Raw genomic sequence first — 15,282 nt, forward strand, 5'->3', positions numbered from 1 at the left:
TGTGATATAAAAGGAAAAAATATGCATTTTTAAAAGTATTTTTACACCCAATAACATGTTTTTGTTTGTTTAGGCTCATTCATTAGCATAAGAAAACAGCAAGTGTGTTCTTGTAATACAACTTTTCAGAATTTGTATTCCAGAATAATCATTATCAGCTTATTTTTCCAATATCTCAAAACAATATTTGCTGACTTATTTATTGTTTGCTGGAAAATGACCAAGCAACACTGGCCGTACTACTGTAAAATTAATTTATTTAAAGCTATTTTGTGTATTTTGATTAGTTTTAATAGATCTATTTTATTATTTAAGCTGTTAATTTGGAACAAAAATAGGGTTAAAAGTTGTTAACAGTCCATGTCCAAGGACGACTTTGCTAAAGAAATAGTTTTTATTGTTGAAAATAACATTTTTGTGTACAGGGTTCCATTTGGACACGATTAGTATGACTTTTTGTACTCGTTTTAAACTCAAATTATTTAAAAAAAATAAAATTATAAGTAAAACTGATTTAAGATACTAAGCAAAATAATATTGCATATACAATGTTTAGTAAAACAAAAAAAAAAAAAAAAAATATATATATATATATATATATATATATATATATATATATATATATATATATATATATATTTCAAGTGTGAAACACATTTTTTATTTTTTAATGAGAACATGTTTTTGTGTGTTTAGGCTAATTCCATAGCGTAATAAAACAACATATTTGTTCTTAATCTTTTCTAATAGGGGTGCACAACAGTATCAGAATTATATCCTTATAGGATGATTATTTATTTATTAATATATTTATTTATTAATTAATTATCGACTGATTTGGCCAATATCTCAATATCTGACATATTTATTGTATGCTGGAAAAGGACCAAGCAACACTGGTGGTGCTTCTGTAAAATCCATTGATTTTAAGCTGCTTTTTGTTTATTTTGGTTAGTTTCAGTTTTTGCCGTCTTTCATTGTTACATAAGTTTAATCTGTCTGTTCTTTAAATTGAGTCAAAATGTCACAGTGAATAGACTTAAAAACATGATAAAAACTTAGATCAAATTTTTACATTGACTTCCATTCAAATATTTTAGTAATAGTACAATAGTGCAAATAGCTTGTGTCTTTTTAGAATCATAAACATCAGCCATTTTTTTCCAATTGAAATAACATATTTTGTGTATTTAGACTAATTCCTGAACATAGCAAAATAATATTTTAATTGTTCAGGCATTTTTGTTAAACCTGTCACTAGTGTTAATTGGTTCTAGTTCAAGTCAAATGTGCAGTTTACAGAGATAGGGGCAACAGTGGCAAAGACAAACTCTCATACTAAGAGAAAGAAACCTTGGGAGGAGCAAAGACAGAGATAATGTGGAGCTATAGCTAATGTAGAAAGATGTTAAGAAGAATCATTTAAAAGCTTTAGATTCAGTTTTCTAGCTAAATATTATCAGTTAAATGAATTGGTTACATGTACTCTGCATGTAATGCCATTTAAAATTCAATTTGTATTATTTAATCAGTGAATGTGAGGTAGAACATAAAATGTGACTTGTAGTTCGTAAGGTTGGACTTTTTTTGTTGTAAAGTTTATAGACAGGTTTCAGTACATTCCTACAGAGCTGTTTTGGCCACAGTAATTTAGTTTGGGTGCTTACTGTATGCATATTATTGCACTCAGTCAAAAGTGGACTTTTGTAGTACAGGAAGAACATAGAGATCTCTAAAATTGCTAAATGAAACAAAAAAGACTGATATAGTGATAAAAATGAGAGACAAATGAGACTCACTAACTCGTCTTTATGTGAAGTACAGCAAAATGTATTTAATAGACTTAATTGCATGTATTTTGCATGTAATGGCGATGTATGTCATTTGATCAGAAAAAGTGAGAAAGTGAGTTTGATCTAACCTAAGTGAGACAATCCTGAGCTCACAGGAAGGGCTATAAAAATGTAATAAATAATATAAAATAAATTATGTGGCATATAAGATCAATCTACAACACCATATGAAGAATACATGTACATACAAGTATGAAGCCCTAATTTCCTTATCAGTGTCTATTTATAACACCTTTATAGAGTGGATAAAATGCCATACTGTTCAGTGCGCTCGTTGCAGAGGTGTGAAATAAATGTTGCTCAGATGTGAAGGAAGAGTGGCCCGATCGTAAAGTGGAGTGGAGGAGGGTCACTGCGCTGGGTTGTGGGTGTATTATGGGTGGTTGAGATGACGTAGCCAATCCAGAAGGAGTTCTGAGAGGGTGGGTTTCAGTCTGGGGGGAAGGGCGAGTTTACTGGGCCAGGCGCTGTCATTTGTCTGCTGCCTGACAGAAATACGACATTAGCAAGCGTACAGATCTTTCTGGCTGTTGAGGAAAGCAGTCCTGGTGTTTAGACTGTGTTATGGTGTAGCTTGATTTTCAGGTTTGCCTGCATGCAGTCGTGTTTAGGGACCCCTATGACGTGGCAGGTGGGCCTGTAGTGCTACTTATTTCAGTAGCTGCTATTAGCGTCTCCTTAGAAACTCATTTCCACTGGCAGATTCACCGGTAAATTGAGGTAATCCCTCAGTCATTAGGATGTTTGCTCTTGGCGTTTTAAGGAGTGTCACTGAAGAACGCTACTCTGGTTGACGTATTATTGCACAAGCCCGAGGGGCAAAAAAACAAAGTGCATTCACAGCAGATGATGAGTTGCAATAATGATAATAAGCTGACTTGTTGGTAGAGCTGCAAAATAATTATTATTTTAGTAGTCGACTTATCTGATTTATCATTTTTTCGATTCATTGATCAGCCAGCTGCCATGCCCTCAATTGCATTTAAAGAAAAGAAACAGTTGAACGTGGGATTTAAATGCCTTTTAAATGCCCAGAAGGTGTTTAAATGTGAAAATTGCTGATATGTAGTGAGTAAAAATGTAATATTTTGTATTTGGGCACTTCCCCATTGTGTTTCTGTCTCCAGCACTTTGTTGTTGATTATATCAACAAATCACTGCAGCCATATTTATTGGTTATTTCTGCAGTTTCACTGCGTGGTTATTAGTAATTATACCATTAGTTAGTTCCAACGCCAATCACCCATGTGATTGGCGTTCTATGAGTGCCGTTATCAGCAGTTAATGCACTGTAACCGAAGCTCTCTATGTATTACTCTACCTCATACAGGTAAACTAGCAAAGATGCAGCGCTTACAAACCAAACAGCGCAGCTACAAACAGAGCAGCAATGGAACTATTCTATCTTATAGAGTGTTTATAACTAAACAGATTGTATTTTCTCATCCTCTTTAACTCAAAATCTTGTGATAAACACCGATAATGGAACTGTGGTATAATCGCAATAGTATACACACTATAGTAGTCCCTCTTGTGTATTATTGCCTAATTGAATAGGGTCAGTGCATAGGGCATATATTGCGATCGTTTAAATCTAATGTTATGAAAACAACACACTATTATTCATAAAATCTGGGTAAAAGAAAGGTTTACTTTTGTATCCAATTAGAACAGTGGGATCTGAAGACTAAAGAGTATAACGCTGCTAGAGTGTGGATTTTTTACACAAAACAACACTAAATTAATCCCTAAATTAATCTTTACATGTAAACTAATACATAAATATTGGTACTGTGTTTTTGGAAAAAAAAGGATACAGTATTCCAAAAAATATCACAATACTTTAATTTATCAATATTTGGTTACATCCTAATAAGCATGCCACAAGATAGTCTCAAATTAACTATAATATTGTTTAGCAGTATTTTGTTTTTTATCAATATACTGATCTGAACAAAAATAAGAGACCACTAAAAATGTATTTTACCAAATTGAAAACCTCTGGAATATAATCAAGAGGAAGATGGATGATCACAAGCCATCAAACCAAACTGAACTGCTTGAATTTTTGCACCAGGAGTAAAGCAGCATAAAGTTATCCAAAAGCAGTGTGTAAGACTGGTGGAGGAGAACATGATGCCAAAAAGCATGAAAACTGTGATTAAAAAACAGGATTATTCCACCAAATATTGATTTCTGAACTCTTAAAACTTTATGAATATGAATTTGTTTTCTTTGCATTATTTGAGGTCTGAAAGCTCTGAATTTTTTTTGTTAATTTGACCATTTCTCATTTTCTGCAAATAAATGCTCTAAATGACAATATTTTTATTTGGAATTTGGGAGAAATGGTGTCGGTAGTTTAGAGAATAAAACTACAATGTTCATTTTACTCAAAAATAAACCTATAAATAGCAAAATCAGAGAAACCTATTCAGAAACTGAAGTGCTCTCTTAATTTATTCCAGAGCTGTATATATTCGAGCACGACAAAACTGAGAAAATTGATTTAAGCCAAAGTATATGAAACCACATACACCAAAACAGCTAAAGAATATGAAAGTGTTGGGCCATTTTCTCATAGAAAGAGCTCAGATGAGAAACAGAAGAAGCTCTGTGCTGAGTCATCCCTCTTCCTCTCTGTCTCCTGTACTCCTCCTCCTCCTCCTCTGTTCTCCCTCCCCTCCTCCATCTTTCCGCATCTGTTTGCATCTCTTAAAGTAAACTGTTCCTCTGTTCACTGCAAACAGGCTGGATTTGTACTAAACTCTTCTAGGGTGTGGTGTTTCAGTGGAATTTGTAAACGCTGTGTCTAAAATTAGTCTTGGCATAAATTGTGGTGGCTGTTCTGTGTTCTGATGCTGGACTACAGTCTAGCGTTTAAGTGAGGACTAAAAGGGTAAAGTGAGTTAAAAACATAAATATATCATAGAATATATCACTACCAGGTGTCTGGATCTATATATGGGGATGATGTGGAGGAGTAGGGAAGTAACAGCATTCTCTGTCTGTTAAATAGATTATAGTTCTCAAACCATGGTCTGTGTACCAGTGGAGGTACACAAACATCAACAGTATGCACTAAAATATTAAGGACTTATATCTATAAAGTTTCATGTATTATTTGATTTCTATGGCTCAATCCCATTCTGTGAAATGTTGCTCAGGTTTAAACATCTGCATGATGCACATATTTAATCAAGTATTATTTGCTATATGATTTTTTAGATTTAAATTTATAATACAAATATTTATAAATACATTTCTAGTGCAGCTCAAGAAATTTAAATATCTTTGGAAAGTTTATTTCAGTAATTCAGTTCAAAACGTGAAAATCATATATTATATAGATGTAGTGATCTATTTTAAGAGTTTATTTCTTTTATTGTTAATGATTATGGTTTACAGCCAATGAAAACCCAAAAATTAGTTAAAATTTTGAATATTATATAAGACCTTTTGGTACTTTTGGCAGTACTGTGGGCAGTGTGCCAAGTCCTGCTGGAAAATGAAATCTGCATCTCCATAAAAGTTGTCAGCAGCAGAGGGAAGCATGAAGTGCTGTAAGATTTTGTGGGAAAACAAAACTGCACTGACTTTAGACTTGATAATAAAACACAGTGGATCAACACCAGCAGATGACAGACATGTCTCTCCAAACCATCACTGATCATCAGTAAATTTTACATTTCATTTGTAAATTAAGGGAGCAGAGTCTGGAGGAAGAGTGGAGAGACACACAGTCCAAACTGCTCGAGGTCTAGTGTGAAGTTTCCACCAATCAGTGATGTTTTTTTCCCGCAAAATCTTACAGCAATTTCATTTTCCAGCAGGAATTGGCAGGATTTCAGATTTTCTGAGACACTGATTTTGTGGTTTTTCATTGGCTGTAAGCCATAATCGTCAACAATAAAAGCAATAAATTCTTAAAATGAATCACTGTAATTTGAGATGCACTAGTATATTTTGTATTTTTATATTGATCAGACCTTTAATACTTTACTAATGTTCTTTACCCAGAACATGTCATGTCCTGCTTAGGAACTGATTTCTCTCCTGAGATACATGATGGTAATGGAACTCTTTGATGCTGTTTGTTGATGCTCAGTGGTAATGGATTAGTGGTGCCAGGCTGGTGTTTCAGGGACGTCTCTGCTGCAGACGTTTATTAAGATTCATTGGATGGAACTGTGTGCTGGAGGAAAATGACAGAGTGCTAAAACATAGTGAAAAATGCTGCCGCTTCAGGCCAACACACTCAAACAGTGATCCTACTTATGCAATTGTCACAGTTCTTAACTTTCTGAGGTTTTATCTTTTTTATCTTTATCTCACAGAGTGGAACATTTCTTCATATCACTGGTTTGAACAGTGAGTGCCTCTGCTTTTAATCATTGATTGGGTAAAGTACACTATGTACTAGGGCCTGATTTTATGATTAAGGGCAATTTCTCACCATTTCGCACAATTTGGTCCATTTAAAACCAGTAATTGTAACCCGTGAGAGGAGCTGGTCTCTGTCCAGCCCTAAATTCATTCTAAAGAGGTTAGTTTGTGGTGAGAATTGTGATCCGATCTTGATCCGACCCAACTACCAAATTATCTCGTCGTCTTTAAGCTAAACGGCTGGTCAGGTGCAGTTTAAACTGATTTATTACGCTACGTTTCCACTGGCACTTTTCTTCAACGCATGTAGCCGTGCCAAATCTCTCGTCTTGCTGTGTGGGTGTGTCTGTGACGTTTTTAATTCAAATGAAGCTACAGAAATAGACAATCATAAGTTTAAGATTTAAAAAAAAATTTGTCAACCTCAATGTGTATGTAGTTCTATAAATATTATTCCTTCATTTTCAGCATCTCTTCTATGGTTAAAATGCGGCTGTTCTTTGTGAGGAAGGCTCCTATTCCTGCTGAAAAAAAGAAAAAAAAAACACTGCACTGACTTTGGACTTAATAATAAAACACAGTGGATCAACACCAGCAGATGATGGACATGACTCTCCAAACCATCACTGATCATCAGTAAATTTTACATTTCATTTGTAAATCAAGGGAGCAGAGTCTGGAGGAAGAGTGGAGAGACACACAGTCCAAACTGCTCGAGGTCTAGTGTGAAGTTTCCACCAATCAGTGATGGTTTGGAGAGACATGTCATCTGCTGGTGTTGATCCACTGTGTTTTATTATCAAGTCTAAAGTCAGTGCAGTTTTGTTTTCCCACAAAATCTTACAGCACTTCATGCTTCCCTCTGCTACTGACAACTTGTATAGAGATGTAGCTTTCATTTTCCAGCAGGATTTGGCACGCTGCCCACAGTACTGCCAAAAGTACCAATTGGTCTTGTATAATAATCTAATTTTCTGAGACACTGATTTTTGGGTTTTCATTGGCTGTAAACCATAATCATCAACAATAAAAGAAACAAACGCCTAAAATAGATCACTCTGTGTGTAATACATCTATATAATATATGAGTTTCACTTTTTGAACTGAATTACTGAAGTAGTGTAACTTTTCAATGATATTCTTTTTTTTTTTTTAGATGCACTGTTGGTTGTCATCCTTCTGACCATCAAACAGTTTTCTTCCTATGTCTTGTATACAGTGCTTTCTTATACATCAATATTTATGATATATTGCCTAGCTCTACTCTGGACCATTTAAAAACTTGGCAGCATTTTGAATCTGCTATGTCAGATACCCACAAGGCACCATGATACAAGAATCCTGTTTCCGCCAGCGTGAACAGCCTCAGTGACCTTATTCCGTCTTTCTTGCATGAGTGGATTGTGCTTCTATATAGCACTTACTACTGTAGGGAGTGAGAACCTGTGTTTCCTGCCCTTATTTAGCATATAGCATATCGAGCACTAAGTGCATAAGATCAGATGGCATTGTAGCAGGGAGTTAAAGAACACAGTATCTGTGTTTTTACGTCAAAGTCAAAGGTTTTTGTGTGGACAGTGACAAAAGTATTGGGACCCAAACTCTACTTATTGTCTAACAAAAGGAGTTAATCATGCTTTTTTGGACTGTCTCAATTGTTTAAGGAAGGCATTTCACTCGATTTTGAAGCATTGCTTTGGGGATTTGATTGCATTCTGTCTTAACTTATCTTTTTCGAGAGTACTGTATTGGATGGAATTCCGTATTTTTCACACTATAAGACGCACTATAAAATCGTCAGTTACCAGAGCACTCCGGGTTCATCAGTGTAGCGCTGTTGGGCGACATTTACTAGCGCTAAGCTCTGCTAGTAATGCTAATGCTGCTGCACCCAGCCTTAGTGGAAATCTGGAAATTTAAGCTTACTGTTAATAAATGAAAGTGCTTTACTCACCCAAAAAAAACATTTTTTAGGAGAGAAATCTGTGTAGATTAACATCCAGCACCTTTGTTGACTTTTAAAGAAAAAGTTTTTTTTAAGAATTACAGTTTTGTTTACTTAGCTTAGCTTTACATAACTTAGTTACCTTCACCCAGTGGCGAGACCTGCTGAATTAGAAGGAAAACATGGCAACATCCCTGTTCCTTACTAGTAGGGCTGTCCCTAACGATTATTTTTTAAACGATTATTCTAACGATTATTTTTTTCGATTAGTCGACTAATCTATTTATTGAGAAACATATTTAAATAATTATTATTTTACGTTTTAAAGCAAACGATAAATTACTATATTTATATATAATAACAACAACAACAGCAACACAAGCCTACTAAACCAAACCCCACACTTATAATCACTTACATGTACAACACGTTTAGATCTATAACGCTAAAAATGGATAAGCTCCCATACACCACAACCGTGTGTTGCACTGTTTTCTGTGACCGCTAGATTTTGTGACCACGGGCAAGTAGTTCTCAGCAGACCGGTGCACTGGCCGATTCGAAACGTGTTCGTTTCTAATGTTTACCCCGACTGGCCAAAACGGTTCAGTTTAGGGCTGAGGGTAAGGTGTAGGTATAGAAAGCTTCCGTTTTGCCAATGAACGCTCATAACCGTGAGCACTGGTCACAAAATTCCGACGGTGACAGAAAACGGTGTAACACCGCAGCGCCGACGGCGCTAGCTAAAATAACTTAAGGCAGCTAGCTTAGCTAAACACCTGAACTTATGAATGATGCTACTGTTTCTGGAAACTGCGAAATGCCATGCACAAATATAAACCAAAAATGTATAATTTCTGCCTGTGGCAGGTTTAAAACCTTTGGTAGACAGCCTTAAGTCTTTTTAAGGACACCCGCGGAGACCCTGATGTAAACGGTAACTTACTGTGTGACCCTGTTGACATAGTGCTCCTGGATGTTTGCGCTTCAAGTGCTCCTTTTGCACATATGGCAGAGGACCACATTGTTGCCCTTTTGCGTGAAATGCTCCCAAACTTTAGATGCCCGCTGGCGTTTTTTTGTAGCTGGAGATTGCTCTCCGGAGTCCAAGCTCTCTAGAGCTTAGATTCTCTGCCCGAACCAGACATGACCCGGGCTCCCGAAAATAGTCCGAGATGTAGGCGTCTGTTTTTTAATTATATTTTTATTTAAAAAAAAAACGAAAATAATGAAAACTGAAAGTGAAACTAAACTAATTTATTTATAAGCGCTGTTTTCACTACCGCAGTTCTACAGCGGGGGTGTTGTGCCGATTCTGTCCGCGAAGCGGGAGTCGGATTCAGCAGGGAGTCGGATTCGGCACAAACGCGGAGGCACACCGCGGTCCGCGGTCGGAATTTTTGGGCCCGATCTAACCTCTAATGCTCTCCACAGGCGCCGCCATGTTTACGACGCGCCGACGCACGTTATGCAAATCGATGTATTTTCGTAATCGATGACGTCGATTATGTCGACGCGTCGCCCCAGCCCTACTTACTAGTGTCGCATAATGCGCTTTATAATCCAATGCTCCTTATATATGGAAATAGACCAGAAAACAGACATTTATTGATAGTGCACCTTATAATCCGGTGCGCTTTATAGTGCAAAAATTCTAGTACATTATGGGTTGAAACACTGTAATGAGCAATGGGTGCAACTTTAAACTAGCTTAATGCATTTTTTTTGAAAGTCATGTCCACAAATAATTCGACATAAAGGGCCCTATCTTACATCCTGCACAAGGTGTGTTGTGATGCTCATTGCTATCTTACACCCCACCAACAGTCTATTTTCACGCCTTCCACTTGCGTCATTTAACTAGCAAAGGTGCTTTGTGAATACACCTACACCGATGGGTGTGGTGGTCTGGAAATAAGGTGTGTTTAGGTACATTTCTGGTGTATTGCTAGCTTGGCAACTGAAACAACAGGTGTGCCACTGATTGATTAGAACCCTGACAAGAGTCAACAGTCAGACATCCATTGCTATCTTGGCAACGCAGGCGAGCTGTGTAGAATACTACATAAAACACTGTTCTTATAAATAAGCGTGAACAAGCCGGTCTGCTTAAGCTCTGCGCTGTTTAAATAGTAATCCGCCAAAGTCAGAGCACACATGGCTCTTAAAGGGAATGGCAATTGACTGAATGCTGATTGGTTCATTTCATGTTATGCCCAAAACACACCCATGATTAATTAAAAGTATTAAGGCATGCCTTTTGCATGTTTCGAGCTGCGCAAGGCAAACTTTTCCTGTCATTTTGATAGCAAAGGCACACTGAGACGCCCTAAATCAAGCTCTACAGTTGTTGGCTCGCCTATAGATTGCTACAATACACAGTCTAGTGTTTGTGAGGTCGCAGTTTTCAGTGTTTTTTTTTATTGTATTGTCTGTAAGTCTTATTTTATTGTTGTCTATAAACACCAGTATTAATGCTGAACTGTCGTTCTTATCTGTTTCTTTTCAGGTATCCGATACAGCATGGACGTGTCAGTAGATGAAGTCAAAGCGTTGGCCTCTCTGATGACGTATAAATGTGCTGTTGTGGGTAAGCTGCTTTACATACAGTATTCTTCTTTGCGATACATGGTACAAAATGATTTGAAATCTTAACACAGGTTAATGTTACAGTGCCAGTCATACTGGATTTTAAAATATATAACTATAGATATAAGTATAGATGCATAAATTGCAAAAAATATATATATTACACTAGATATTATTGTAGTTATTGTAATGTCTCCACATTCAGCTTACAGCACCAGTCCCTGAGTATTTTTTTATTATAAAAACAGTAGTATTCCTGATTAAAAATAAATATCCTAATTATTCTGCAGTGTTCTGCTATGACCATCCATGCAATGTCTAATGCAGCTCTGGAAAAAAAAAAAAAAGCAGTGTGTAAGACTGGTGGAGGAGAACATGATGCCAAGATTCATGAAAACTGTGATTTTAAAAACCAGGGTTATTTCACCAAATATTGATTTCTGAACTCTTAAAACTTTATGAATATGAACTTTTTATTTTGCGATATTTGAAACTTTTTCAGAGATGTATATTCATTTAAGGAAACAGAATGATCTGGTAGGTTTGTTGGATGTAACTGCTCTCTACATTTGGACTGTATTTCATAAATCAACAAAACGAACCAAATAATAGAAATAAAAATTACTCAGAAACACATAATATTACACAGAAATTGAATTGCATTAACCTACATTAACATTACTTTAACATCACTTTAATTTCTTGTGTAAAATAAAGTTCCATATATACTGTACATATAATATATGTGAGATATACCCCAGCCATACTGGGGTACATCAAATTTTTTGATGGTTTTATTTATGTATTAATAAATATATATCATTTTTACAATGTTTCCACAGATGTGCCATTTGGAGGTGCTAAAGCTGGAGTCAAAATCAACCCCAGAAATTACTCTGTAAGTGCCACGCTTTTATTCCTTTCCTTTTTTTTAGTTTTTACCTTTTTCTTTAAATGTTGAATTCTGCTCAGCTGTTTAGTACATCATTTTTTTTGCCACTGTATCTTATTAAATTCATTTTTTTCATTATTTTTTTTGCTTAATTACTGTATATGTTGAGCATATAACCTATTATTATTTTGTATTTGTGGATAGTGTTCTAATTCGACCACATTTAATAGCGGTGTATGTTTCTTAAAAAAAAAATAAAAAAGATAATTATTAATGTTCTGAACCATAGACTGTATATAAAGATGGACGCCGTGTCGCCGTTCCCATTCATTCAATGAAAATGAAGCCAAAATCTTCCGCCATTTTGGCGATTCAGAGACCAGAGTCTGCGCAGTAGAGACCAGAGGAGGGAGAAAGGCTGTGGAGAGACGCCTACTCATTTAAATAACCCCGCCCCTGAGGGCTGCCTCGCGGTCACAGACTGCAGAGCGGGGTGGAGAGGAGCTGACGGTCTGTTATTGGTCCCGCCCACAAGCAGGCCTTTTACCATAACCACACCTTTTTTGAATAGAGCTGAATAACGTTTTAAAAACCGAATTCTGTGGGGATATAAAAATTTGACAATATAAGCAGAGGTTACACTAGCTGCTGCATTTAAATAAAGGAGGTAGAATTACAGTATATTAGAAAAAAACGTGATTGAAAGTTGTTCTGTTTTGCCATTGAAACCTATGGGGATGGGTGGAGTTACACAGCTTTCTGCAGCCGAACAGCAGGGGGCGCCCGACCTGTGGTGGCTTCACTTTTAAGAGACGATGCTTTGTCCAGCTATATACAGTCTATGTTCTGAACAACCAAAATGTACAAAAATTAAATTACCTTGATAAGGATGTTTCTAGTTTATACAAATATGACCATATTTGCACTGTGTTGAGTCAGTCTTTCATTTTTTTTTTTTTAAATCCGCATTCTTCTCAATCTCTCAGACCCCTAAAATAGCTTTGATTTAATTGGCTGTTCTCTGTGCCAAGAGGGGGGAAATGGCCCTGTAAATGCTGAATGCTGCCAGCATCTCTAGACTGTGTCCAGCTCTGTCTCTACATCCTGCATTCATTATCCATTCCCATCTCTCTTCCTCTCTTTTCTAATACACAGTGCTTTACACTGTGAGTACAGTAATTGGCTGTATTCAGGGCTGGACAATAAGATGCCCTTATTTGTTTAAACTCTGGTGTATTTATTCTGTAGCCACACTGACTGAATATGCTGAAATATGTTTCCCTCTCCCTGTCAGATCCATTATACAGAACATGTAGCTTACGGTCGGCTTCTCTTATTGGATGGAGCACGGTGCTGTAGGGCTCAGTGTAGAAGAGCATCGTCAGCTCACTATTCAGCCTATTGTCCAAAATATAAAGGCTCCCATCTTTTACCTTGCACAAGGTTCATTACGATGCTCATTGCTATCTTGCATCCTGTGAACAGTCTGTTTTCACGCCTTCCACCTGCATTGTTTAAATATTGTTTTTTTTTTTTTAATACTATAAGGCGCACCAAATTATAAATATTATAAAATTATTTTTAAAGTCAAAAGAGCGTTGCATATTATTCTATACAGATTTCTTTCCTGAAAAATGTTCATTTGGGAGCTTAAAGCGCTTTTGTTTATCTATAGTAAGCTAAAATTTACAGATTTACACTAAGGCTAGCCAGACAGCGCTACACTGAGAAACCCTGAGTGTTTCAGTAAAACCCAGGGTGATATTAGCTAGCGGTTCAGACAACAAAGCTTATTTTAACACAGTAAACGGGACGGCTCAATCCGATATGCTCACCTCTGAACAGCGAAAGATCTAACTAGCACTTAACACGATTAGCGGGTAATGCTAATGCTGCTCCAGCAGTGCTAGTCGAGGTTAGCAGCAGGCTACAGTCTGATATACTCGCATCTGAATGCCGAAAGAGCTAAATAACGCTTAGTGCACTGACGGTTTTAAGTGGGCCTTATAGTGTGAAAAATACAGTAGCAACGGCGTTTGTGAATATATCAACGCCAACGGTCGTGGAAGGAGGTCACTACATCACTGCACAACTCCAACCTTCATGTAGCTTCAGATTAGATCATCACTACACACCTCCAAACTTCATGTAGCTTCAGATTAGATCATCACTACACACCTCCAAACTTCATGTAGCTTCAGATTAGATCATCACTACACACCTCCAAACTTCATGTAGCTTCAGATTAGATCATCACTACACACCTCCAAACTTCATGTAGCTTCAGATTAGTTCATCACTACACACCTCCAAACTTCATGTAGCTTCAGATTAGATCATCACTACACACCTCCAAACTTCATGTAGCTTCAGATTAGATCATCACTACACACCTCCAAACTTCATGTAGCTTCAGATTAGATCATCACTACACACCTCCAAACTTCATGTAGCTTCAGGTTAGTTCATCACTACACACCTCCAAACTTCATGTAGCTTCAGATTAGATCATCACTACACACCTCCAAACTTCATGTAGCTTCAGATTAGATCATCACTACACACCTCCAAACTTCATGTAGCTTCAGATTAGATCATCACTACACACCTCCAAACTTCATTTAGCTTCAGATTAGATCATCACTACACACCTCCAAACTTCATGTAGCTTCAGATTAGATCATCACTACACACCTCCAAACGTCATGTAGCTTCAGATTAGATCATCACTACACACCTCCAAACGTCATGTAGCTTCAGATTAGATCATCACTACACACCTCCAAACTTCATGTAGCTTCAGATTAGATCATCACTACACACCTCCAAACTTCATGTAGCTTCAGATTAGATCATCACTACACACCTCCAAACTTCATGTAGCTTCAGATTAGACGAGAGACTAATGGATACTTTTGGTTATATAGTGTATATAATCATAATGCTTGCTGTTAAACTGTTCATGCCTTAACTGAGCAAATAACCTGCTGGTTGACCTGCATATCTGCTCTTAAATGGCTAATTTAGAGACAAACTAAGAAAGAAAAAATCCAAACGAAAATCCAGAAACACATTTATTCTGTATGTTAAAGGGTTAAATGAACAAGCCAGTGACAGAGTAGGGGTTATACAATGCATTCAGTTTTTCCATAAGTGTCTCCCATGACTAACTTTGGTCAAAACAACATTAAAGTAGTGGCATTTTCTCTCTGCAAGTTAGACAGTCTTTATGTCCTTCAGAATGAAAGTGCTGATCTGAGACATGGATTTCCCTTTTCTTCTGCTTCATTGCTGAATCTCAGAGAGGGGAAAATAGCTGACCTGCTGATTGTGATGAACGTCTCAGCATTTTAATAGTTTGCAAGTCATCTGTTCTAAATCGCAAAACAGCAGCCTAATCAAACCTTCAGCATTTTGTATTAATTTACTGTCAGATAGAGCTGAATTTGGATGGGAGTTAATGATGTCTGTACAATAGAAAATAATTTAATCACATTCCACTCTGTTTTTTTTCTCTTTCTTTTTGATGCTGTGTAGGACAATGAGTTGGAGAAAATCACTAGAAGATTCACCATTGAACTCGCCAAAAAGGGATTTATTGGTAAGTTACCAAGTGA

General features: G+C 36.6%; 1 protein-coding gene across 1 annotated transcript in view; it reads left to right on the forward strand.

Annotated features, from left to right (window-relative positions):
* glud1b (glutamate dehydrogenase 1b) overlaps nucleotides 1-15,282 on the forward strand; it is a 47,798-nt gene that overhangs the window by 1,114 nt on the left and 31,402 nt on the right. The window contains exons 2-4 of the mRNA XM_022670332.2: nucleotides 10,694-10,774; nucleotides 11,616-11,671; nucleotides 15,203-15,266. Of these exons, the coding sequence (XP_022526053.1) occupies nucleotides 10,694-10,774; nucleotides 11,616-11,671; nucleotides 15,203-15,266 (201 nt within the window). The remainder of the gene's footprint in view (nucleotides 1-10,693; nucleotides 10,775-11,615; nucleotides 11,672-15,202; nucleotides 15,267-15,282) is intronic.

This window comes from Astyanax mexicanus, chromosome 15, assembly GCF_023375975.1.
Source record: "Astyanax mexicanus isolate ESR-SI-001 chromosome 15, AstMex3_surface, whole genome shotgun sequence".
In the NCBI taxonomy this organism is placed as follows: domain Eukaryota; kingdom Metazoa; phylum Chordata; class Actinopteri; order Characiformes; family Acestrorhamphidae; genus Astyanax; species Astyanax mexicanus.